Here is a 27,450-nt window from a genome sequence, read left to right on the forward strand (position 1 = left end):
CATTCTTTGTATGAAAATGTGATATATAAATAAATGTTGTTGTTTTCTCCTTGAATATGCCGTAATTCCTTGCAACACTGACATCACTGCTGCTCGATTCTCCCTTTGGCTATTTGTGTCTCCTGGAGAAAGGATTTATTGGGGTTGCACTGGGATTTTTTTTCAAATTATTTACTTTTTGTTGGCTCTTTCTGATTTCTTGAGATTCTTGCTTTGGATTGCCTTTGAATATTTTGCTCTCTTTTTCTATTTTTTTTTTTTGCTAATGATTTATTAATTTATTAAGATTTATGGTTACCTTTTGTTCACAAGCTAGCGTTTTTCATGATTTCCCCCTCTTGTGAGGTGTACTTTGATATTTTGAACTTTAAATGCCAGTTTCCTGTTTTTTTGGATCTAGCCAAGCTGAATGCCTATTGTTAAAAGCTGGAGCCACCTGGACTGGGTGAGCCACTTCTGTTCAGTTTTGCAAACTGGCAGCAGCCAGCGTCAAAGCAGTGCCACGTATTTACAGATGATGACAACTGGCTTCTAAGTAGATTTTGATTTCCAAAATTTATCCTCTTGGAGCTGTGTGCTGAACTGGTGCCGGCTTTACAAAGGCAGATTTTGAGGAATTGGGCTCTACCTGTTCCTTTGCAAGTTTTGTCCACTCTCAGGTTTTTAACCTCAGGAGCTTTTCAAAGTAAAGTTTTGACCGATTGTATATTTCACTGTCATCACTGATTCGCGCCATGCCAACTGTATAGGACAAATCGGATAGCAATCGTTTGAATGTAATTAGCAGAATGTAAAAACAGGTAATCAGATGCAGCATTTATTTTTTAACCAAGTCATTTAATTTGTGGTCAATATCATATGTACAGCCTTTATATTCCTTAGTTCATTGGCCACACCTCTTACTACATCCAGTATTTCATTTTGTGACTCCAGACCAGCGTCAGTCAGCACACAGCCAGACGGTCTTGTGGCAATTTTTGAGGCAGAGCTGTGTATGCAGCTCTCCCCCAAAGACGTGCTCAGCACAGCACCACTAACACCATGTGGATTCATGTCTTTGGTACAGAGGTCAGTGTTTATATTATTGTCAGAAGCAGATTAAAGAGACAGTGGGTTGCAACTCGCCTTTTCACAATGACTTTGATATCTGACCATTTTTTTATTTTGGGGACTTTCTGAACTTGAACTTTCAATTGCTCCTGCCACTCAGCTTCACTCAGTCAACTTCCTTTTATTGCTTATACCACTGCTTAAGCCAACAAATAGTAAGTTTTTTCCTTGCATCCATATTGCATTCACTGAAATTCTTCTTTTTTCCATATGCTTTTGCCATTGCCTTTTAACAAAGCACTGAAAGGAAGGGGCTGTTTATATTGATTTGTATATTAAAATATGAGAAATATTGAAAGGAGTCTTGGTAGGTCTGTAGGCACATGCACATGCATTAAATGTCATGTTCATTGGGATATATAATTAGGAAGTGCATGGAACTTGGTGTACACACAATTTTATACATCTGGGGCCTCATGTATAAACGGTGCGTACGCACAGAAACGTTGCGTAAGAACTTTTTCACGTTCAAATCGCGATGTATAAAACCTACACTTGGCGTAAAGCCACGCACTTTTCCACGGTACCTCATGCCTTGCCGTACGCAAGTTCTCCGCTCGGTTTTGCAGACTGGCGGCACCCAGCGTCAAAGCTTTTCCTGACGCGGCTTTATAAATACACAGAAACTAACCGCATATTGTTTATTAGTGTAATGCATCTGATTGTAATTAACTTGTAACAATATAATGGTAGAGGGAACAGCCGTAGTATTCCAAATACCATAACTGCTCTAGCGTTGTTACTCTCAATTCTTCTTCTTCTTCTTCTTTCAGCTCCTCTTGTTAGGAGTTGCCACAGCGGATCATCTTTTTCAATATTTCTCTCACTGCACCACTCAGAGTATTTATATCACTGTATCTGAGTGTGAATCACAGCAGCAGCTGATCGGAAAGGGAATTATCGGTATACAGCTTCAAGGACACGCTGTCTCAGCCACTGCAAAATGTTTTAAAGCCTTTCCTGTACGGACCTCGCGGTTCAGAAATAGAAACGATATCATTTATAAGGTGAAATTCAGCAAAATATGTTTATTAAATTATACAGATAAAACTTTAACTTCATTTAAATAATCTATATTCTTCACTGGGAGTGTCGTTAAGGATAGAATAATTAAACATGTACTACAAAGATATTTCAATGTTCTTTAAACGTTTTGAAGAATCGGCGCTAAGCTTACAGATGGTTAACGTCTATTACAGAGCTGATTGTATGGCGATCGGTTACTTGGGGAAAGAAAAGCACTGACTGCAGTGACGGCTACGCCAATATATATCTATACTAATAAACGGCAAAGCCCTCACTGACTCACTCAATGACTGACTGACTGTGTAGGTAGAAGGCTGAAATTTGGTAGGGTTATTCCTTACAGCTTCCTTACAAAAGTTGGGCAGGTTTCATTTCGAAATTCTACGCGTAATGGTCATAACTGGAAGCTGTTTTTCTCCATTTACTGTAATGGAGATGAGCTTGAAACCCGTGGGGGCGGAGTTTCGTGTGACATCATCACGCCTTCCACGTAATTACGCAGTACGTAGAAAACCAGAAAGAGGCCCAAAAAGCGCTGAAGAAAACATGCATTATATAATTGAGAAGGCAGCGGAACAATAAGAAGCGAGCGAGTGACATATACAACCATATTCATGAGTTCTGCTACTTCGGAAACAGAGCACGATGTAAACCTAAACGCTGGCGTTTGTAATTTAGTGCCTACCAATATAAGGCCGTCCGTCAGCGGCAATCCAATAGCAAACTGCCACGGGTAAATATTCACGGGTGAAGGACTGTTCTTATGCAGAGGAAAATGAGATGGTCAGGGTGGTGTTTGGCACAAACTCAGCGAAACCGCGAGAGAAAGTTTTAAGTGCCGGGACTTCGGTAACATTAGATACAGCCATAGACATAGCACGACATGGCACCAGCACAGCTGGGAAACTTCGATGCATGTACACCGAGCGGCTCACGTGAACTGACGCAGTGCACAGACAAAAAGTAACAGTTCCAAAGAGCGCTGAACAAAAAACTAATTACACAATTGAAAAGGCAGCAAAAAAATTATGAAGCGTCTGATACATACAAGCATATTCATAAATGCAGCCACTGTGGAAACAAACCACACGGTGGAAAAGTCAATGTCCTGCTAAAGGAAGACAGTGTAAAAAAAAAAACCCGTGCATGCACTGTGTCGGGTCTCAGATAAAGAAGAAGACGAGCTGTTTATTGATGCAGTAAGAAACAAATCAATGAATGAAACCTGTCATATTTACAACGATTGACAAACACGGAATGTAACTTGAACAGAACACATCCTACAAATACGAACCTGATTGAAAGAAATAATGATAATCAAATCCTTGATGATAGCAACACTCAGTAAAACTAACAAAACAATTACTGTATATTGACAGTCATGTTAAGTTATTTTAAAAATGTTCCCTTTTCTTTTTCATAGCTTCTTTAACACACTACGTCTCCGCTGCGATACGCAGGTATATATATATGTATATATATACCCTGATCTACATACTCGAATAATGGATACTTTATTCGCCATCAATGATTGTTTTGGTAAAGCCATACTCAGTGTAAGTGTATTCATTAGATGAACGGTAAAAAAGTAAGAGCGAGGGGAGGATGACTTATTGAGGCATGCAAGCAAAACCACAATAGCACGCGGGCTCGATGTACGAAAAAATATATCTTTTCAAGTTCTATTTACTCCATGTGTGTCAAACTCAAGGCCCGCAGGCAACATCCGGCCCGGCGTGTAATTATATCCGGCCCGCGAGATCATTTTATATACTTTATTATTGTTATTAATGTTCCAGGGATATGAAGCACTGGTAACACAATAAACTACAGATCCCATAATGCAGCGCATCAGCTGCCTTGCCAAACAATTGCCGCGTCCCCGCCGTCTCTTCAGTCGTTTCCTTACTTTGCGAAGGAAGCAGCTTTCTCAGAGCTTCTGCACTGTTTTATAAGCGAACGATATATAAGAAAGTCCTTTTTCCTTGCTTCCCCAACGAAGCAGCCTTTTTATTTAATCCACGGGTTCTCCGCTGTTTCATTGTTCATTTATTACGATTTTTATAGTTATTGTGTAGGTTTTATTTAATCCACGGGTTCTCTTCTGTGTTCACTGCGGTGTCTTCTTTCGTTTACGAGCTTCGCCAAGTAAGCATCTTTCTCACAGCTTCTCCACCGATTTAAAAACGAACGACATATAAGAAAGTGCTTTTTCCTTGCTTCACCAACGAAGCAACCTTTTTATTTAATTCACGGGTTCTCTTCTATTTTATTGTTCATTTGTTACGATTGTTACAGTTATTGTGTAGGTTTTATTTAATCCACGAGTTCTTTTCTGTGTTCACTGCGGTGTCTTCTTTCGTTTACGACCTTCGCCAAGGAAGCTGAAACTTACAACCACCGAAACTTTGTAACGGCACAAGACTTCAGGTCACATCTCTACAAAACAACCTAATTGAAGCAGCTATATTTACTGGCAGTGCCTCAGGTGACACAGTTTTTATTCCTCGCATCCCCGTTATACCATCTAATCTCCCATTTCAATTCAAACGCGTTCAATTTCCAGTAAGGCTCTGCTTCGCAATGACAATTAATAAGTCTCAGGGACAAACACTACAAAAGGTTGGCATTAATTTGAGGCGGGATTGCTTTTCACATGGCCAACTGTATGTTGCATGCTCAAGAGTGAGCTCAGCACACAGCTTAGTCATATTACAACCAGAGGGCCGAACTGACAATGTGGTATACAGAGAGATCCTTAACAATTAATTTTTTACATTTTTTCGTTCAGTCTAAAAATGTTTACCTTTTTATTAATAAAAATATTCAGACAGTATTTCACCGCTGCGAAGCGTGGGTATTTTGCTAGTTGAATATAAAACAGAAAGAGAAAATAACAACACAGCGACAAATTTCGGCAAAAGTTAAATGCTTGTGTCATGAGCACGAGGCGGCTATGCAGATTCCGCAACGGATGGCCATCCACTGTGCATAAGCTACCTACTGACGGGCGGGCGAAGGAGCCACCGATTCTTCCTCTGCCCAGTGCCACCACTAGCCTAGAGCCACCCCTGATTGTACTGCTGCAATAAATTATTTCATCGAAGTGAAACACGTTTAATAATGTGCTTTAACTCCTATCATCATAAAAATGATATCACGTATACATCTCAGTATTTTAGCTATTCAGAGAACTGTAATATTACGAATGTAATTGATTCTGTGTCCAGTTGGAGGAAGAGAGCCGGTTTTTAAAAGCAAGTAGTGATTCACACACATAGAGCACATAGAAGATCAAATACAAAACAAAGCATTTAACGTGCTACTTTAATTACGATGTGATTTGAGAAACTGGTTAATTAAACGATTTTAAGATGAAGTTTATGATGTTCTACTTTAATGACAAAATAAACTACGTGATTAAAGTGGAAATGTCGAGATAGAAGTTGACATTTCGTGCTTTTTCCTCACTGTGTGCATTTTTTCTCTGTACCCTAATAAGCTTTCATATGACACTAAGACAGTGGGCTTACAATTCGACTTTTCACTGCGACTTTGATATGTGACTTCTTTTTTATTTCCGGCACTGTGCAATTTGTGAATGTGAGCTTTCAAGTTTCTCCAACACGCTATGTCACTCGATCAACTTCCTTTTGTTGATTATACCACGGTTTATTTGAACAAATAGTATGTTTTTCATTTGCCTCCACTTGGTATTCGCTGAAATTCTTATATTTTCCCCAGTGCTTTTCCCATTGTCTTTTCACAGAAGGCTGCGCTTAAGGGAGATTTATATTGATTTGCATATTCAAATAGGCGTAATTCTGGGAGGATTTGGGGCGTTACCTAATGCGCGTGCACGAGTGTTAGTTTTCACACTGATCGGGATTTATGTAGCGGAAGAACGTGGAAGTTGGAGTACGCACAGATTCCTGCATCTGGATTTTTCTGTGCGTAAGCACATTTCGGCTTTTGTGCTTACGCCATGTTATAGTGCGAGTTCTACGCACGGCGTTATACATGAGGCCCCTGGAGCTGCAGGGAACTTAGTGAAGTGTGGAGGGAAAGAGAACAATGGTATTTCTTATTTATCCTTTCTACCCCAGTAACTTTAAATGCCAACATAACAATAGCCTCCACAGTCATAACAGCTGGCAATAACATGAAATCATATGTAACAATGTACTACCTTAACTTAACATTACAAAATATCAACAAAAGTTCAGAAGCAATGTCTCTATAACCAGACAGTGGACTTTGTGAGCTGGAATGTCAAAGGTCGCAATCATGAATTAAACAAAAAAAAAGTATTCTCTCATCTAAAAGGTCTAAATGCTAAGATTAAATGCCAAGTTAGCATTTTTACAGAAGACTCACTTAATAAGTAAGAACCAGTTGCAAAAATAACTGGATTGGCCAAATTTTTTACTCCACCTATACAAAGAAAACTAGGAGTGTGGGAATTGTAATACAAAGAACTATTCCATTTGTAGTATCATATGTAATGTCTGATCCTAAAGGGTGATATGTCATGGTAATGGGAAATTTATTTAATACTAAGGTGATTTTGATAAATATCTATGCACCTAACCTGAATGATAGAGATTTCATCCAAAATGTATTTCCATCTATTCCTAATGCGGCCACTCACAAAATTATACTGATCAGAGAATTTAATTGTGTTTTAAATCCAGACTTTGATAAGTCTTCAGCTACAGTGGTGATAAGATTTAATACTGCAAAAATAATTACACAGTAATGAATCATAACTTATCAGACCCATGGAGATTTTTAAATCCAAACCTAAGAGCAAATTCCTTATTCTCATCAGTAAATCACTGTTAATCAAGAATTTATTATTTCTTCAGAGACAATCATTTTTTGCCCATTGTCAAATCTTGTAACTACAACGCTGTTGTTAATTCCCGACTACACCCCTCTGATCATGGAACTTAAATCACTATGCCCTACACACTTATCTTGTATCTGTCATCTTAACCCCTTGTCATTAGCTGATGAGAACTGTAGAGAATACATATCCAAGCAACTTAATTATTTTCTAGAGACAAATGCATCCTCTGAGGTCTTTGCAGGAATACTCTGGGAAACTATGAATGCATTTTTAAGAGGACATATTAGTTCATACCTTTCTCACAAAAATAAATTGGAAACCAAGAAGCGGTCTGAGTTAATCTGTGAATTTACCAGAATAGATCTAGAACGTAATAGGTATCCAAATTAGGCAATTTAAAGGAAAGGATAGGTTTTGCAATCATTTAACCTCATGACAACAAAAGAAACAGAACAGTTAATCTTTAAATTGCGAACTCGTTATTATGAACTCAACAAATCCACAAGCAGGAAGTCCGCAATGCAATAATAGTAATTACCTGCTGTGGTATATGGCCAGCCATTCATCCCGGCCAATACCCCGAAGGCCGCCAGATGGAGCCCTCCCTGTAGCATGGAGGTGCCCCGAATTCCAGCAGGGCATCATGGACACTGGAGTTTTCCTTCACAGCCCTGCTGGATACCATGGGGGTCACCAGAGGACGCTGCAGGGAGGATCAAGGACTATTTTCCTAACAGCCCGGAAGTACATCCCAGTCATGTGGACAGAGGAAATGACTGGATGAAGGATGAAGGAAAATAATGAAGAAAAAGAGATTTAATCTGACTCGGAAGTGATAAGAATCACATGGACTGGGGGGATCGGAAGCACTTCCAGGTCAGGGAATATTAAAGACTGTGAGAGATCCCAGACGGGCGAGCTGAGTTGGGTGGCAGGGTGACAATGCGTCTGGGAGTGGAGGATTTGTATTATTTATTATTGGAAATTTATTGTTTATGAGTATTGTGGAGTGTAGGGTGCTTTGTGCACATTACTGTCTAAATAAAACCAATTGTTGGACTTTTATCTGATGTCTGCCGTCTGATCTGAGGGTTCAAGGGGACGACAGCTCCCCCAATCTGTCACACTGCATAGATGGAGATAAAATCATTAACCATTAAAATATAATCCACAAAGTTAGAGAGTACTATAAGTCCATATTTTCTACACAATTTTAAGAAAATAAAACACAATCTAATGATTTTTTGATTTGTTACCACACCACAGCTACTCTAAGTGCAGTGGAACTGGATAAACCTCCAACAGACTCAGAATTACTAGACACTATAAACTCACTTCAAAGTGGGAAAGCAGTCTACTTAGAAAAAAGTAAACAAAATGTGAATAGATGATCTACCCTCCATCTCACATCAGCAAGGAGAATCAATACTGTCAAGGTGAACATCTTTCCTAAGCTTCTTTTTCTATGTATTTCAAATCATCCCCATGTACATTAACAAAACATTTTTTAACAAATTAGATTCAATCATAGCCTCATTTGTTTGGAATTCAAAACATTCACGCGTCCAAAGGGTTACTCTACAATAACCTAAAGAAAGAAGGAGGCATGGCACTACGTAACCTTCAATTTTATTACTGGGTGGCAAGTATACAAGCTATAAAGACCTGGACATCAACACAAATTGAATAGAAATAAAATCTTGCAGTACTTCTTTATATTCCCTGCTTTGTGCCCCAGTAAATACAAAATATTGTCAATACACTAATAATCCAGTTGCCATTCATTCACTCAGTAAATTGAACCAATGCAACTTTAAGAGAGAGGAGCTTTTATCTATTGCACCTCTACATGACAACTTACCTTTTTCTACCCTCTCACACATAAACAATATTTAATGTTTGGAAAATGTCCAGAATTAAAATACTTAGAGATTTGTACATAGAGAATATCTTTGCATCCTACGAACAATTACTCTTCAAATGTACAGTAACTTCTCATTAACACAATTTTTCCCACTACTTTCAAATTAGAAACTCTGCTAAATAGAATCTGACCAATTTTCCATACATCCAACCTATTTCTATTCCAGAAGAAATAGTGATCAGTCTTGAAGAATCAGATCTCTGCAATATATAAAAACATTTTAAAGTCCCTTCCTACATTTTATGGAGTGATATTTGCTTCAAATTAAAATCAATAAAAACTTATAAAAATATTTAGATCTACTGTATGTCAAACAGTCTAAGTAACGATTAAGACAAATTCCTGGATAATATTAGGGTATTTAAAAGTACTATATCAGCCAGGCCAAATTTTAAAGTTTCACAAGGAGGACATTGCTTAATAAAAAGAGGATATACTGTATATTCAGGTTTCTATTATGTTTTGAAAACATTATCAATAAATCTGATTGTAGTCATAAATACTGTAGATTTACTTACATCTTTGTGATGTCCCCAATCCCCCCACCCCAAGATTGATGTAGATTGCTGCTGTTTTAAGAATCTACTTAAATTGGTCATATAGCATTTGTGCCTTGTAAAGGGACAGCAGGAATGTGGTCAGTATTGGAATGCTCAATTTGTGGACACAGAAGAAATGGGCAGAAATGTGATGGAATTTTGTTAGGAACAGCTGGGAATGGAATGAAACTATGGCATAAAAAAAACAGAACTGTGCAGACCTCTACTCTGGACTAGGTTTTTTATGTCACAAGCATTTCTGTCATATGAATGCTACTTACTGCTGCCAAGAGATACACCCAATCGGAATTGCCTGGTGTAAAAGACAGGTAAATGGAAAAGCAGGCAGGGATGTTGGGAAAACAGTCCAAGATCAGGAATTAAACTTGTGTGAAGCAGAACATTTGAAATAATCAAGAGCCCAATCCACCTTTGAAACTTTTGCTAACCAAAAATAGGAATAAAGAGTAAGAGAAAAGTTTAATATGAGAACTAAAGAGAGGAGTCAAAACATGACATGAAAAAACTAACAAGGAAATGTAAGAAACTAGGAAAACATAAATGAGTCCCTATAATACAGAATCAACTGCTGGTAATCTGTTTTAAGTAGTGTGTTGAATATTCAACAATAGACCTCCATGAAAGAGACTTCTGGACACTTGTGGTCAGGAGGTCAGCACTGCCATGCATAACCTCAGTTCTTTATAACCCAAGGCATCCATAGAATACGAGGTGTTTAGGGGTTGGGAGTACAGAATGAAGGTTTTGGGAGAGAGAGAGAAAGAGACAGGAAGAAACAGTACATCTGGAAAGCTAGCAAAACCTCCACATGATGCAAGCGGTGTGTCACAAGAATAGACTGGGGACATGAAAAAGGTTTGGAGCAGCCACCCGTATATTATTTCCTGGCTGCAAAATTACTTTTAAAGGATGTACAGTGCATACAGGTTTGAGTCCAAGACAGAACTGATTCTCTGGCACAAAGATGGTGGCTATAAAGGAGAATTATGGAAGTGATGTCATCATTGGGGCTGGAAACGGAAGTGACATCATTATTGGGACTGGGGCTGTAAGTGACGTCATCGGGGACAGGCAGAATTTGCTATAACTGGTCTGCAGAGAAGCAAGAGGAAAAGATAGTGTACTCCACCACCCCCTGGTCTGGCAAGGAATTACTTTCAATCAGGCCCTTTAGCTGCCTCCCTTGCACACATGTGTGACAGGGTAAACAAACTGGCTAAGTCTGCTGTAAAGAGAGGGAGAAGTCATAAACATCTCATAGGAAATGAGAGGACTGTCAGAAGTCAAAAGAATAACGATTAAGCCATCCATGCTTTTCAAGTGACTGAGTCTGATTTGACTGATTACAACTGATTCATTGTTTAATACATATTATTATATGAAATGTTATTTTACGTATAGACTGATATACTAGAAGCTTTAATAAGCACATGTCATGCCATAAATGGCTTCTGTAGATCTGAGTTGTATAAGAATGTATATTTCAGCAGACTCTATCACTCTATCAGACTATACTTTCTGAGAAGGTTGGCATCCTTCAACATCTGCAGTAAGATGCTGCAGATGTTCTACCAGACGGTTGTGGCGAGTGCCCTATTCTACGCGGTGGTTTGCTGGGGTGGCAGCATTAAGATGAAAGACGCCTCACACCTGGACAAACTTGTTAAGAAGGCAGGCTCTATTGTAGGAGTAAAGTTGGACAGTTTAACATCTGTGGCAGAGCGACGGGCATTAAGCAAACTCCTGTCAATCATGAATAATCCACTGCATCCACTTAACAGTGTCATCTCCAGACAGAGGAGTAGCTTCAGTGACAGACTTTTGTCACTGTCCTGCTCCACTGACAGACTGAGGAGATCATTCCTCCCCCACACTATGCAACTCTTCAATTCCACCCGGGGGAGTAAATGCTAACATTAATTTTATTTAAATTTTTTTCATTTTTTTTCATTTTTATTACTATTTATTACCATTTAATTTAATATTGTTTCTTTGTTTCTTTGTATCAGTATACTGCTGCTGGATTATGTGAATTTCCCCTTGGGATTAATAAAGTATCTATCTATCTATCTATCTATCTATCTATCTATCTATCTATCTATATTACCCCCTCTACATCTGGTGATGAAACCACAATAGGTTAACACCTGCATTTCCAGGAGAATGGGTTCAAATCCCACTGTCAGTGTGGTTCTGTCAATGTCAGCTTGGATTTTCTCCAAGTATGCTGCTTTCCGCCAACATTTCTAATAAAATTCATTCAGGTTAGGCTTCAGCTCTAAATCAGCTCTGGGTGAGTTAGTAGTTACTGTAAAGCTCTAGTGATGTTGAAATTGACTGAGCAGATTTATAAAGCCTTTGTCCCAAAATTAACTGTTAACACATTGAGTGGTAGTGACACATTTGGCTTAATTCCAAAATAAGAAATGTCAGATTTGCATATATAGCACAACAACAGCAACAAAAAAAAAAAAAAATCACAAATAACACAAAAGCAACTTTTTTTAGATTATCTGTTTCAGTTCTTTGATTTCTGTTACATTTATGTTTAGTTTTTCCCAACAGTTAATGCATTTTTAATCAAATTTTATTGAAATACAAAACACACACTTTAAAGAGGAACATAAGCCATTCTGACTGGAATTACAATAAAATGAATCCTCATGTTTGGTGCACACCCCCCATCCTACCATCCTATAACACAATCCAACCCTGCAAAAAACAAAAGAACAAAAGAGCCGATGAGGACTAGATAGAGGTAGAGTTGAAACTACAAAGTACAATGCAGATGTTTGCCATGCTTCTAGCACAGACTACTAAGAAAATGAAGACTGAAGTATGAATTGATAGTTTCACCTAGATGCTTTCATATTTGGTAATGAATATTTCATTGTTGACAATTGTTTCCTTGTGTATATAAGACAGATTAAACAGGGTGCATATTTTGATTTATTCATAACATACAAAGAGCTGAGATTTCTGATAGGGTTGACAGAATATTAAAAGGGCCTGCAGATTTTGGACCAGCTATCTTTCCATTTCATTAAATATAAAACTAAACAACTTACTGCCACTTTTTTGTTCCCTGTAATATTAGTTGTTGCTTTAAATTAACAAAAGAAGTTTGAACTTCTCAGTGGTTAGTTAAATCATTAGACATTTTTAACAGAAATGCCTTGAATTTCATACCTACAGTAATGCATAATACAAAGATCCTTTTTTTAATTTACAGTGTGTTTGTTGAGTGAATTTTTCAGATGCTCAGGAGTGATTGCTTGCTTATTAATAAAACCCTGATTCAGCCATGCAAGACTAAGAGATACAGTTCTGCAAATTTATGTCAATCCATGGATTTCAGGATCAAGAACCTCTTTTCTCTGAACTCATCTCTTTGTACATAAATGAAGAAGAAACATTTGGCATTTCGATAATTGAAGCAACAAAAATAAGCCAGCTGCTGAGGTAACTTCAATCAATGCCACAGAGTCAACTCAGGGTCTCTGCCCATGTATCCTTTGACTCTTGTTCCTTGAATTACTCTAATTAGTTTATTCACATATCAAGACCTTTGGACAATCGAGCAAACAGAAAGTCATGATTAATACTACAGCAATAACAACTTGGCTTGTGTATATTTTGAATCATCTTTGGCCATGTGGGGAATTAGAAGCAGCACATACACACTCACTTCAAGCAAAGGTACCAGGGAGTCCTTGTATAATTGAGCAGTGTACTGTATATTGTGTCCAGAATCTTTTCCAAGACTGTACAGGATCTTTACTCAGTCATTACCAGTTTTGGTAGTAGCCCTGGTTGATATATAGTGTGATGTTCTGTGGTGCAGTGTATAGACACATCACTCCCAACAGTGAGAATGGTGCTATGGAGTGAGTTCTGTATTTATGTTACTGTCAGAGGACTGCTTCAGTTCTTGCATGGACTGAATGTTGGGCAAGGTTGTGGGGTCCAGCAGCTGTGGGGCATCTGTTGGTGAAGAAAGATTCACTGATCATGACATTGCTGACAATGCTGTGATCTTCACAAAGTCCATGGAGACTCTGATCGGGGCCCTCGAGAGACTGAGCGAGGAGTCTCAGTGTTTGGGCTTGTGAGTGTTCTGGATAAAAACCAAGATCCAGGCCTTTAATGACCTCTTGGGCACAGCCATCAGCAATGTGTCTGGCTATGGAGAGAGTATCAACCTTATTGAGAGGTTTACTTACCTCGATAGTGATATTCATGTCTGTGGTGACTCTTCCTATGAAGTCAGTAGACAGATTATAAAAGCATGGGGGGTCATGAGTTGGCTGGAAAGAGGTGTGTGGCGCTACTGATATCTATGCAAAACGACAAGGGTCCAAGTCTTTAGAGTCCTGGTGCTTCCTGTCTTGCTACATGGTTGCGAGACATGAATGCTATCCAGTAACTTTAGAAAAAGACGGGACTCTTTTGGTACTGTCTCTCTTTGGAAAGTCCTTGGTTACCATTGGTTTGACTTTGTGTCGAATGAGCGGTTGCTACTGGACTCCCGAATGAGGCATATTACCTGACAAATATCTATTACCTTCCCAATAGCTAACTAACAACTGGCACTGTCATCCTGCAATTCATGGACGTATTATTTCAAACACGAATACTCTTGTGATCTTGATAAATTCCAGGAGTTAAATTGTCACACCTCGTATATAAACCCTTCACACATATTTTTAGGAGGTCACTGCACACTGGGGACATTCTGAAGGACTGGAAAATTGTAAATGTTATCCCATTATATAAAAAGGGAGACAGAGCAAATCCAAGCAAATATGTGCTGGTAAGCTTGTAATGAATTATTAAGAATAAGATTGAGCAGCACATGCCAAGTATATAGGAATTTTTCTGAACAGTCAGGAAGGGTTCAGAAGAGGGAGGTCATGTTTTACTAACCTGCTGGAATTCTGTGAGGAAGCAACAAAGGATATGATGAAAGTGGAGCTTATGATATTATTTATCTTGACTTTCAGAAAACATTTGATAAGGTGCCACATGTTGGGCATCAAACTAAAAGAAGTGGGAGTTCAGGTTGAAGTTTGTAGATGGGTGCAGAATTGGCTCATACACCAGAAGCAGAGTGTTATGTTGTGAGAAACCTTATCAGAATTGACTGATGTTAAGAGTGGTGTTCCTCAGGGGTCAGTGCTAGGGTCACTGCTATTTTTAATATATATAATTGATTTAGATATGAATATAACTAACAAGCTGGTTACGTTTGCAGATGATACCAAGATAGGTGGATTGGCAGATAATTTTGAGTCTGTTAAATCATTGTATAAGAACTTGGACAACATACAGGCTTGGGCAGATTTGTGGCAGATGAAATTTAATGTCAGTAAATGGTAAAGTATTACACAAAGGAACTAAAAATGTTAGGTTTGAATATACAATGGGCGGTCTGAAAATGGAGAGTACAACTTATGTGAAGGATTTAGGTGTCATAGTGGACTCTAAGTTATCAACTTCCTGACAGTGTTCAGAAGCCTTTAAGAAAGAAAATAGAATGTTAGGTTATGTAGCACAATGTGTAGATTATGAGTCCAAGGAGGTTTTTGCTCAAGGTTTTGCTCAGGTGAGGCTTCATCTGGAGTATTGTGTGCAGTTTTGGTCTCCAGGCTATAAAAGTACATAGCAGCGTTAGAAAAGGTCCAGAGAAGAGCGACTAGGCTCATTCCAGGGCTACAGGGGATGAATTATGAAGATAGATTTAAAGATATGAGCCCTTTCAGTTTAAGCAAAAGAAGATCAAGAGGTGACATAATTGAAGTGTTTAAAATTATGAAGGTAGTGAGTATAGTGCATTGAGACTGTTATTTTAAAATTAGTTCATCAAGAACACAGAGACAGAGCAGGAAACTTTTTAGGGTACATTTTGCACAAACATTAGGAAGTTTTTATTTACACAGAGTACCAAAGACAGTTGGAAAAAGCTACCAAGCAGTGTGATAGACAATAAAACAGGGAATTTCAGAACAAGACTTGATTTTTTTCTTTAAAAGAATTAAGTGGATAAGACTAGTAAGCTTAGTTGGGCTGAATGGCCTGTTCTCATCTAGATTGTTCTTATGTTTTAAACTGGTAGAAACTATAACTTGAACTTCCCATCGCCAAACTGCACATCCCTGCCATGTCATCTTAGGGAGTACAGCTGTTGGAAAGGAAGTGACACCTTTAGCAATCCCCCAGCAAAGATAGCACATCTCTGCTGAGTGATCAATTGTCAGTGCGTAGTGGGTATTTATGTCATCATTATGCCTTTTTCAGCTTTATGAGGTACTGTATTATTATCAGAACCTGTAGGATATTTAAGGGTATGGTCAATGTACTGTAATTAAGCTACTTGTGTTTTGTAATTTTAAGTATAGTAAATTACTTGATTGTGATTTTAAGAATATGTTGAAAACATTTTTAGTAAAATCTAGCATATCACACTGAATGTGTTTCTCCAATATACAAATCCACACTATTAAAACTATTTCTGCCAATTTTGCACAAATTCCCTCTTTGGCACAGAGGGAAGATCATTGGCTATGTATAATTTCAAAATGTAGTCGGTTCCCCCAGTCTGCTGGATTGATTGCTCCTGCTTTGTGCTCCATGCTTATTTTCTTCCAAAATTAGGCAACATCACAGTACTTTTGCCGTTCAATACACGTTTTGGGCCAGTAATGAAAAATCATGAAGGAGTCATGTAATCAGTCAACCCCTGTGAGTACTATTCATATAATCTGATACCCTCAAAGACAATGAGATTCAGCAACGGCAGCCATTAAGTTTGAAATGCACTCCAACTCAAAGTCATGTTGAGACCTGCAGTGTGAAGTTGCCATAAGTTAAATACCAATAAATATGAAGCAATTCTAAGTGATTATATTCATCTACTTCATAAAAAAGTTAGTGATCAATTATTTTGTAAAGGCTATAAACATGATCAACGTTCTATAACATGGCCATCTCTGTTACCAGATTTGAACCCTATTGGGCTCCTTTGGGATGTTCTGGTATGCCACCTGAGCCAGAACTATGAATCATAACACCAAATGCCAGAAGAGTGGAATTGCATCCCTTTCCAAAAATGTAGAATTTATGACGAAGCACAGTGAAGATGTTCTTGCAGCTAGAGTTGCCCCAGTACTCAGTAAAAATAATTTATACAGGTGTTTCCTTTGTTTTGTATTTTACCAACATAATAAAAGACAAAAAGGTATAGAAAATGCTTCAGTTAATGCATGAGGCCCTTGTTTTCAATTTGCCCGCAATAAATATCTTTTAGTTTTTGTTGAACTTAGTTTCTTCTCCTTACTGCAGACAAGAATTGCGTAAATTACCATCTTTCCCCCTTTCTTTTTGAATATCATGTAACAGAGGCTCCAAATTGGCTGCTTGTACTGCAATCATTACTAACCCTAATAGCATACAATGCAAACCTAACCCTATTTACCTTAGTTTGAGTCCTTCTGCACCCTTACACACTCCATCTGGTTTTAATAGCCAGATATTCCCAGTAAGAAAATAAACTTGATGTTCTCAATAGAAATACACAAAGCTTTTCATGCAGCAAATGTTCCATGTTAAGGGCAGCTCCAACACACTAGCATTTTTTCTGAAGCCTAAGTATCAGTGAACAAAATCTCATAAACTTTTACTTCTGCTATTCTCTAAATGTTCAGTCCTCTACAATCTGGCTCCTAAAGGGACAGCCCTTCCTCGATCATAAACTCCCACGCTTGTTGTGTCTCGGGATTCTTTTTATTTCCCTTGACCTACTTTGGCTGATTAAACATAAATAAAAGAGCCACAAGCCAGAGGTAAAATTGCTGCAATGACAATCGAGAATACTCAATCCTAGTTTGGCACAACTGTATACATTTTTTAATAAGACATGTGTTATCCCCAGCACTGTGATGCATCTTTGGGTACAGCAAGTTTTAACATTAGCATTTTTATAGATTAGTGCTGGTTGCATTCTTTAATGGCATTCATCATGTAATTCAGAGAATCTATAATCCATAAAAGCTTGCATGTCCCAGAAGCAGCAAATCAATTATCTTCTGTACTGTACCCTGAATTGCTTTGTAAAGCACTTTGAGCACAGACTGTGAAATGTGCTCTATAAAATAAAGATTGAATTGACTTATGGGCAATGGTGACTGAAATGTAACAAAGCATTGGCAGTAGCTCCTGTTTGATCTATTTTAAGAAAGAACGCAGACCAATATCTTACATACATAAGCAAACTTTTTAGTTTTCATTGATTTTTCAAATGAATTTTCAAATATATACAGCATCACAGCCGTTCCTTTTTAATAATTTAAATCTGTACTTGAGATTCATGGCATTAGTATTTAAAATGATTTCAAAGCAGTGGTGTGCTTGTTTTTATAGAGTTGCTGATTGATCTCCATAACTGCAGAAACAAACAATCAATAAACTAGTCATTAATATGTGAGCCAATTTTAACTCTGAAAACTAACACTGCAATAAGAAGGCAACCAAATTACTGTCTGTAAAAATAATTAAGAAAAGAAGTTAAATTAACAGTACATCAAAAAAGACAATGTAAATGAAGAAAATTAGATACAGTATATCATATTGTCAAAATGCCATTTCAATATATAGCAGTAAAATGAGTCTAGCAAACCTTCAAGGTCTCAAGTGTACTTACTTGATGCACAAACAGGTTTAACTTGGTGCAGAAACATCTGAGAAAGAACCTCTGTTAGGTTGGCAGAGTAAAGCCAGATGCCCTAGATACTTGTGATATTATCCACGCTGGTACGTATCTGGAAGGTTGCTGTTAATGCCTGAAGAAATCCTACTCCGTTGCATCTTTGAGTAAGACTCTTCACCTGGAAATTGCTCTAGAGGCACTGTACAAGGGCTGATCCTGCGTTCTGACCCTCAAATGTCATGAGAAATAACAATTTCCCCTGTGGAGTTAATATAGTACATCAAATCAAATCAATTCTTTGTTTGCTTTGTTTTCCTTCCATGATGCTGACTGTATTCTGGTAAGTTAAACAGGTAATGTTAACAAATTCTTTGCTTCCAACGTCCTTGGTTACCCAACTTGTTTAATTGCCAAATTACAGCTTGTTTCTTCTCTCCTTGGGGAACAGTGAGCGTGGATTTCCTGGAAACTTTCCACAAAACATTATAATAAAAAATAATAAAACACTTAAAAAAACAGGCTATGTTCTTAAAAAAACAATTACAAAGCAGCTTTTAGAAAACCTCCCTCATATAATATAACATTACTACTGGGATTTGTGGTCACATAATTTCCTTTTATGTGCAGTAAATGAAAACACCAACATGTTTCTTTTTCCAAAGATCTGTCTTTCTGAGTGATATTAATTGCAATTAACAGGATTTTGTGTTCCTTTTCAGGACAGTACCCAAAATTAATATTTCATTTTGAGCTGAAAAGGAACATTTTGTATTTTATACTTGAGACATATGTTCCATCAAGTCTGCTTGTTGTACTTTCTTGGGTGTCTTTCTGGATCAGCCAGTCTTCAGTTCCAGCCCGAATATGCATAGGTATGTATCCTTCTAAACTTAAAATATTATATTCAACAAAAATGTTTATCTTTAGAATAATATTAACTTACACCTCAAAGTACAGCCATTGTCTTAATAAAAGAATAATATTAACCAGGGAGAAAGAGCCGATCTTTCTATCAAAAATATGACAGCGTTATATCACCAATGGAATATAACCAGAATTTAAACCAAAAAACAATTGCAGTAAAAATAGTTGTTGGTATTATTTTGAAGGTGACTGCCTCGATAAATCAGGGACCTTTTCAGCAGCATGTTATTGTTATTATGACTAGGCAATTTTACATTTATACAGTATGTTATTATAGCCTTGATAATAAAAAACACATCATTTTGTTTATAGGTGTCACCACAGTTTTGACAATGACAACTCTGATGATGGGAGCCAGGACCTCGCTTCCAAATGCTAACTGCTTCATCAAGGCTATTGATGTGTATTTGGGAATTTGCTTCAGTTTTATATTTGGGGCTTTAATTGAGTACGCAGTTGCACACTTCTGTACCCTTCATCATCCTGATGCAGCTAAAATTATATCGGTGAGCACAGTGGCATTTCTAAAATGTTAAGACTTTGAAAACGTAATCATACTTTCTACTTTGAAATATAGTATACTGGCCAAGAAAGTAATAAATATACAGTGTATGTTCCTTAAAATAATAGCAAAGGTCGTGCCCAGGGCTTTCCACTGGCTTTTCAGAAGTGGTTGGAATTAGGGCATTTCTAAAAGAGAAGTGGAACTAGTTGGGCACCATCCTTTTCCTAAATACTAAAGATGTCAGTTTGTCTAGTTTGAAAACACTATTTTACCTTTGTCCATCCAATTAGTTCCTTGAAGGCCTAGTGGAATTATTTACTGGCATATTTGCTACTTTCCAATTATCCATAAATTGCCTGGCAGGTTCTGACGAATGTCAGAAATGGTCATGGGGACCTGTCTGCATGTCACCATAGCTGATTTGGTGAGACCGCCCATTGTTAATATGAAAATGGTCAACTGAAATGGTTCTTCCAGTGATAATTCCCTTATCAAGCCTACAACAGTGTGATGTAAATCACTTTTGAGGTTTCTCTCAAGAGTAAATTTGTATGAGGCCCCTGATCTTATCTGAGAGAAAAGATTAATCTTTGGGGTATAGATCCATAAGCACTGGTGAGGTCTAACCACAACACTGCCATATCTAGTTTCCCTCAATTTTGAATGAATTGTGTGTTTAATGTCATACAACCCTTTTGCACTGAGATGTCAATGTACTTGTTCTTCAAGATTTGATAGTGATGCTAAAGAATATCTTTTTCTGGATGCAATGAGATAGTCAAGCTTAATGCCTTTTGGGTTTTCATCCTTAGAAATCCATGCCCCGTCATCAAACGTCCACTGCTATATCAGAGAACCTTTTAAATGCTTCAATATCCTCCACAGCCTTTGTAAACGCTTGTGGCACCTGTTATAAGTTTTATAGAAATACTCCATTTGGCCCTTGGACTGAGCTGCCTTTAACTGTTCTTACAGCCTTCAGTGGTCTTAGAAGTTGAACTCATATGTAAAAGCTAACAAGCTAACTAAGGTCTGACTGTAGGCAATATTGAAGTATTCGCCAACATCCTTCAAGCATAACAAGTGGCGACTTTGCCCTAAATATTTTTTGGTTAAGTCAATGGGGTTTGCAATAAAGGCTGCCCAGTTTCTTGCCCTTTATATGCCTTTTTGTTCTCTGTGCCATTGTGGCCTTCTGAATTTAAAGAGCTTCTTCTTTAAGAATTTCTCAAGGTCTGCCAAGACACGTTCCTCCTTAGCAGATGCTGTTTATTGACATTTAAATGTTTCCAAATTTAACTGCTTAATTTCTGTTGCCATGCATTCATTAAATAGGAAGTCCACATAATCTGTTTCTCCTCTGTGTCAAACATTTTCACTATTAAACTCACAACAATTGCTGCCATAATTTTACGAGTCTTGTCCACCAGCCCACTTTGCTGTAAAATTCAAACTTCCATTAACATCCTCATCAAACCTGTGCAATTCCTCCACTTTGATGTTAAGGCTTTGACATTTTGATGCTCTGCTCTGGTTGAGGTGCCCAGAGATTCCAACACTGAGCTTGATTTCCCACAATACTTCATGAGGAGTATCCCCTGTGTGCTTTCACCCCAATGAATTTTTGAAAATCCCACTTAATCCAGTTTAAAATGCAAGGAAAAGTTAGGGGAAAAAAAGAACTGGCAAGTAGCATGTTGCAGGACACACTCCTGCACAGGCAAAGTTACAGTTGCCAGTTAACCTGTCTCACACATCTTTGAAATGTAAGTAAATTCCATTTTTCATGGAATCAGACCACAATCCATCCCGGGTTGCACATTTTGCACTATGCTAACTGCTGGTTTTCATCTGCAAACTCATGGTGTCTAGATGACAAGGACATTCAGAATCAGGTCTTTTACATCAAAACTAATAAGAGACCTCTTATCCTTGGTAGCACAGGGACTACGCTGCACGCAGAAGGCATCGGAAGCAGAGCATGCCCTCAACTGAACTTGCTCTCTCACTCAGCCCCAACCTACTGCACCACTACACTCCATCGATCCACAGTGCAAATCCTGCTGACTACGTCAAATGTTTTGTCATGGAATTATACCACAACCCATCCTGGGCTGCACATTTTACACTGTGGTAACCTGCTGGTGGTCAACTGACATCCTGCGCCATCTGGACTTCAAAAGCCCTCAGAAGCAGCTCCTCCTCTGCCATGATCAATAAGAGAACTCTTATCCTCACCTGTGCAAGGACTGCCTGATGATGTCAACTGAGCTCTCCGTTTCACTCAGGTGTGACCTTCAGTGTACTACACTTCCACACAGAAAGAGAGTGGTCCAGGATTCAAACTCAGGGTTCTGAAGATATGAGGTAGCAGCATTAAGAACTGCGTCCCCAAAACTAGATCAAAAGGTAAAATTCCAAATTAAAAATGAGTATCATCCAAACAAAAGGAAAACAAATTTAAGATGGACAAAACTCCCAAAAAAAAAAACAAACCCTAGAATTATAAGTTTTAATTAAATGCTGCCTTGGATTATCCAACTTATAGAGGTATGTATTTAAACATTTAAACATCTATATATATAATTCACTAAGGCAAGACAACCATGGAAAGCACACCGGAAGGGGCGTGGATTCACTAAGCCGCCAACAAGTGAGACACCTATGGCACCGCAGGAAGGAGCCACGCCCACCAACTCCAAGACCATTGGATACGACGACAACTCACAGAGCCACGCCCACCAACTTGGACGCGACGACACAGAAAAACCGGCTTCATTTATATTCGTCTGTCGTAGAGGTCACATGCAGCTCCGACCCACGTTGACTGTTAATAGAGGCATGTTTCTCGCGGAGGTGAATCGCCATATGCGGCGTGTAAAATTGTGTGCGAGGGGTATCCCATGGGATCCTTAAAACGTTCCTTTACAACTGAGCTTAAAACACAATGAAGTGAGCAGTCTTTAAAAAACGAGTTTTCGGTTACGACGCACGACCGTGTGCACTATAGCAAACTGTTTTACACTCTACATACAGCAATTGCATCGCGACAAACATGCGTCTTCTTAGATACTCCTGCACTTTGTACACACCCCCCTCCCACCGTGGTCGGGTGTCTTGGTGGATTATATATAGAAAGGCAGCCAAAACAGCACCGAGCAATGAAAAGTCTACGTGAGTCACAGGTGCATCTGGACTGTACAAAGACAACAACGACTCGAGTGACGAGTTGGAGGTGGGCACATGAGCAGGCAGTGTATACTGAACAAGAAACCAGCAGACTAGCATGACGGAGGGAGCGGAGTGGATGTCCTTCTCCTCTCCTCCCGTTCCACCCTGAGCGCCGCACGGACGATTGTGTGTTGGTTCGTTACGTGCATTGGTTAAAACCCAATGAAGGAAGCAGTCTTTAAAAACCAATAAGCCCTGTGCCTCTGTATCATTACCGTCTCACCTGCTTCACCAATGCAGGCCCCGCAACAGGCGATCCAGCGGCGTCATTCCCATGACCTGCCGGGCAGCCAACCGGGTAACCAAAGTCTTTGGGTTCAGGGGGGAGTATGGTTACAAAGCTGAAACTTAAAGGAATTGACGGAAGGACACCACCAGGTGTGGAGCCTTTCGCTTCATTTGACTCAACACAGGAAACCTCACCCGGCCCAGACACGGACAGGACTGACAGATTGCTAGCTCTTTCTCGATTCTGTGGGTGGTGGTGCATGGCAGTTCTTAGTTGGTGGAGTGATTTGGCTGGTTATTTCCGAAAACGAACGAGACTCCCACCTGCTAAATAGTTACACGACCCAACAGCGGTCGGCGTCCAAATTCTTAGAGGGACAAGTGGCTTTCAGCCACGTGAGATTAAGCATTAACAGGTCTGTGATGCACTTGTATGTGTGGTACTGCACGCGCACTACACTGAATGGATCAATGTGTGTCTACCCGGCGTGGGTAAGCCGTTGAACCCCATTCGTGATGGAGACCGTGGCTTCCAATTGTTCCCCACGAACGAGAAATTCCCAGTACGTGCGGGGTCATACGCTCGCACTGATTACGTCCCTGCCCTTTGTAAAGCCCCCCATGGTCGGTTGACTTGGTGGATTATATATACAAAAAAAGCATCCAGGACCGCAAAAAACAATGAAAAATCAACGTGGAAACCGACTAAGGCGGTGTTTGGGAAATTAACAGTCAACGTGACTCACAGGTGCGTGTGGACTGTACACAGACGAAAGCGACTCAGGTCAACAGAGTCGCGGGCAGTGCGTACTGAACGAGCGCCGTTCAACCCCGTCCTTCGCTTTGGATGGAGAAAGCGCGACGGCACTCCTCTGGTTTTCAGTCACGGACAATTGTATGTTGGTTCGCAGCGTGCATTGTTGCAATGTTACTTTTCTTGGTGGTTTATTAAATTACGGATTTTTCAAATGTTTATTTTTTCCTCTGTGCTTAAAAATCATTTAAAAAGCGGCCTGATTATGCGGCGTATGCCACGCCGCGGGTTGGCTAGTATTATGAAAACTTGCAGAGTCTCTTTTTTTTCTCAGTACAAAATAAGGCATGTAATGTCGCAGAACTGTGTGTGTATGCACATGGTAAGAACACCTGTGTCACTAAAAAATCCTCCACGTGGCATACTTAGTGACTTCAACAGACAGACAAATGGGGAGAAAGGAAACAAACTAAATACAAATAGTGACTAAAACAACAATAACATTTACTGTATTTCTATAGCATATTTTCATACAAACAATGTAATCTGAAAGTGCTACAAGGTATTTTATTTCCATTCCACTTCAACAATATGGACTATTGTTATGTCTATTACATAAAATCCAAATAAAAATCCATTTTAATTCCTGATTGTAATGTGACAAAGAGGACAAACACAGAGGAGCCATGGAGAACTAGCAGAGAATCACCTTTCTTATTGGGTAATAGGTGACAGCACAAATGGCACAAATGCCTGGTATAACAGATACTTGGAGATTTGCCCTTTTACTCTTGAATGTGTGTTTGCTGGGCCTGTAGCCATGGAGGGCCACACCTGGACCAGACGTAAATTGGGGGCTTAACCAGGAAGTGCCCCTCTAGCAGATTTTATAGGCATACTGAACCTGCATGACAGGATGAAGAGAGGTCACAAACACAAAGATAATGAGTTTTGAGATGCAAGAGAGCACTTTGGAGTGGGGATGGTAAACAAGACAACAACCTGTGTAAACAGGTCTTTTGGGGGTTTTGCTATTTGTTTCATTCAATAACTGTGTAAATTTATGTTTGGATAAATAAAATATGTTATAATTTTGTACCTTTAATGAAATTAGTTTTGGCAGAGAGTGATGTTGAAGTGCTAATTTACTATTAAAGTAGTTAAGTGTGTCATCTGCTTCACCAGTACTTTAAAATGTCACAGCCAGTTCAGCCTGCTTTTGGGATATTTGTATACTTTAGCACAACTATATTTTAAACAGATTAGGGAATGTATATAACAAAATAGCTGACAAAACAATCTGAATGCCCTTTATCCTGAAAGTAGATTTATCAGTATATAGCTGGTGCACTTTCACAATCTCTTATGTACAGTGTATGATTAGTGGATTATTCAAGGAACCCTCTACTTTCTGTACTCACAGGAATAAAATGAATTACAGTTTAAAGCTATCCGCTGCAACGTTACCAGGATGCCATCTGCTGCATTTTGAAATCCCTCACATCTTTGCTCCCTGCTTCAATCTCCATATCTGTGATTCTGACCTGCGGTACAGTCATGAATTCTAGCTGTATAGCTTAGTGCACATTTTAATAAGCCAACAGAGTTGCACAAAGCATGGAAAGCAAGAAACGTATCTTACTGCACTAATACCATAAATCTTATACAATGTGGGGTAAAAAAAAAACAAAATTCAGTTATTTAGATGAAAAATGCTGATACAGAATAACTCATATATGTCTTGTAACAATGACTGCTGATGAGTAAAAGTGTAACACAAGGCAACAATCCTTTTCTTCCAGTTGTTTTGACAATGAGATAAGAATATCAATTGTCATTGCTCTGTGCAGAATACAATCTCCAGTACATGCCATCTTATTTATAAAACATTTGGCCTATTGATATCTTTTTAAATATCTCAAATTCTTTTCATGGTGTTATAAAATGGGACTCTGCTCCATTTCAGATATTTTAACCCTCACAATGCCTTCAAGTGCTGACTCAATGCTGTGCCCTCAGGTTCTTTATCAACGCCCCCTTTTAAGTGCTCTCAACATCAAATAGTTTACCCCGTACCTACCTACCTACCGCTTTAACCTGTAGTACTAATGATCCTAATCTTCAGATAGGTTTTTATGCAGCTTAAATCCAGAGGACAATCCATGATAAATGACAAAAAAGTTACCCAAAGGACACAACAGTGTTTAAAAGGTGTAGGAGCTGTACATAAAAGTGACAATTAGGATCTTTTTTGTTTTTTGCAATGTTAGGTCACTTTACTACAGTCCTTCACATTTGTGAGCTGAAATGATTACTGTTAGGATGCGTTTATGGGTAGTGAATAAAATAATTACATTAAATGCAGCAGAAAATTCATTAAAGTCAATGGTGGGTCAGAACTGACCCAACAGACATGGCAAGGCATTTAAGAAGCTGCACAAATTATGGGATTTTTAAACTTTTTTTTACTTTTTGTTAATATAGGAAAAGTATAAGGTTTAATCCTAAAAACTGCAAAAAAATGAAACCTCATTTCATTGAAAACATTTTATTAACAAGCTAATAAGTCATGTTTTCCTTTTTCAAAAATAAAAGAGTTGTTTTGCACTTATTTAGCCATAAAATCTGCTAATGGGGTAAGCAAGATTGCTTAAAATAAGCTCAATAATCATAAATACAAATTTCTTGATAAGTTAACAAATCTTACAATAAGAAAAACAAAATTTAACTTCTTGATATTAAAAACATTTCCTTTAATTTTGTGCATTTAAGTTGCTTTTACTAATTTCAGACTCAAAAATGGGTCAAATTTAACCCAAAGACATTGTGATGGTTGAAATATGTTTCTAGATGTCTTGATTTTGATATAGTTTAAAAAGGTAGTTTGTATATCTTTAAAAAGGTATGAACTTATTTAAAGATATCTTAACAGTGCAATTCTAGATATCTCAAATATGTTTTGTGATACATCAAAATACTTTCTTCCCCATTTTAAGATATCTGAAATAAATTTGAAGATATGTTAAAATAGACAGGATGTTCTGCTGAAAGAGTTGGAAATTGTACAGAATGTGACTCTAAGATATCGTGAATTGAATTTCACATATCTGAAAATATAGGCAAGGTGAATTTTAAGATATCATTTTAACATAATGAATTTGATTTTGTACTGCAGACATTTTTTTATATATAACAACGTATTTTGAGATATCTGGGAACATGTTTTAGATATCCCAAAAGGTGAATTGCATTTTATGATACCTGAAATTAATTTTGAGATATCACTGAATGTTAAGTAGGCTTGCCACAGAATACAGATATCATTGCTAGCAGCCATGGAATCACAATCCTTTCAGGGTTAACTATTGCTGTGCTTTGTTAACATTTGGTGACCGTGTTCTTGTAGTTAGACACTGTAACAAGTTGAATAGAGCTGGACAGGACACTGTATGTGTGCAATTTGCCCATTTGCCTCTATATCCACATTAGTTTTCTCAAGTGTCTCCCCACATTTTATAGATTAGCTTGACTGCTCACTCTAAATTGACCCAAAATTAGTATCCACACTGTAATGGACTGATACAGTGCATCTCTTTACTTTGTGGCCATGAACATTAGCATTTTTAGATCCT

General features: G+C 38.3%; 1 protein-coding gene across 1 annotated transcript in view; it reads left to right on the forward strand.

Annotated features, from left to right (window-relative positions):
• LOC120540109 (gamma-aminobutyric acid receptor subunit pi) overlaps positions 1 to 27,450 on the forward strand; it is a 191,887-nt gene that overhangs the window by 159,810 nt on the left and 4,627 nt on the right. Inside the window, exons 8-9 of the mRNA XM_039770604.1 lie at positions 18,896 to 19,048; positions 19,413 to 19,606. Of these exons, the coding sequence (XP_039626538.1) occupies positions 18,896 to 19,048; positions 19,413 to 19,606 (347 nt within the window). The remainder of the gene's footprint in view (positions 1 to 18,895; positions 19,049 to 19,412; positions 19,607 to 27,450) is intronic.

The sequence above is a fragment of the Polypterus senegalus genome, chromosome 1, assembly GCF_016835505.1.
Source record: "Polypterus senegalus isolate Bchr_013 chromosome 1, ASM1683550v1, whole genome shotgun sequence".
In the NCBI taxonomy this organism is placed as follows: Eukaryota; Metazoa; Chordata; class Cladistia; order Polypteriformes; family Polypteridae; genus Polypterus; species Polypterus senegalus.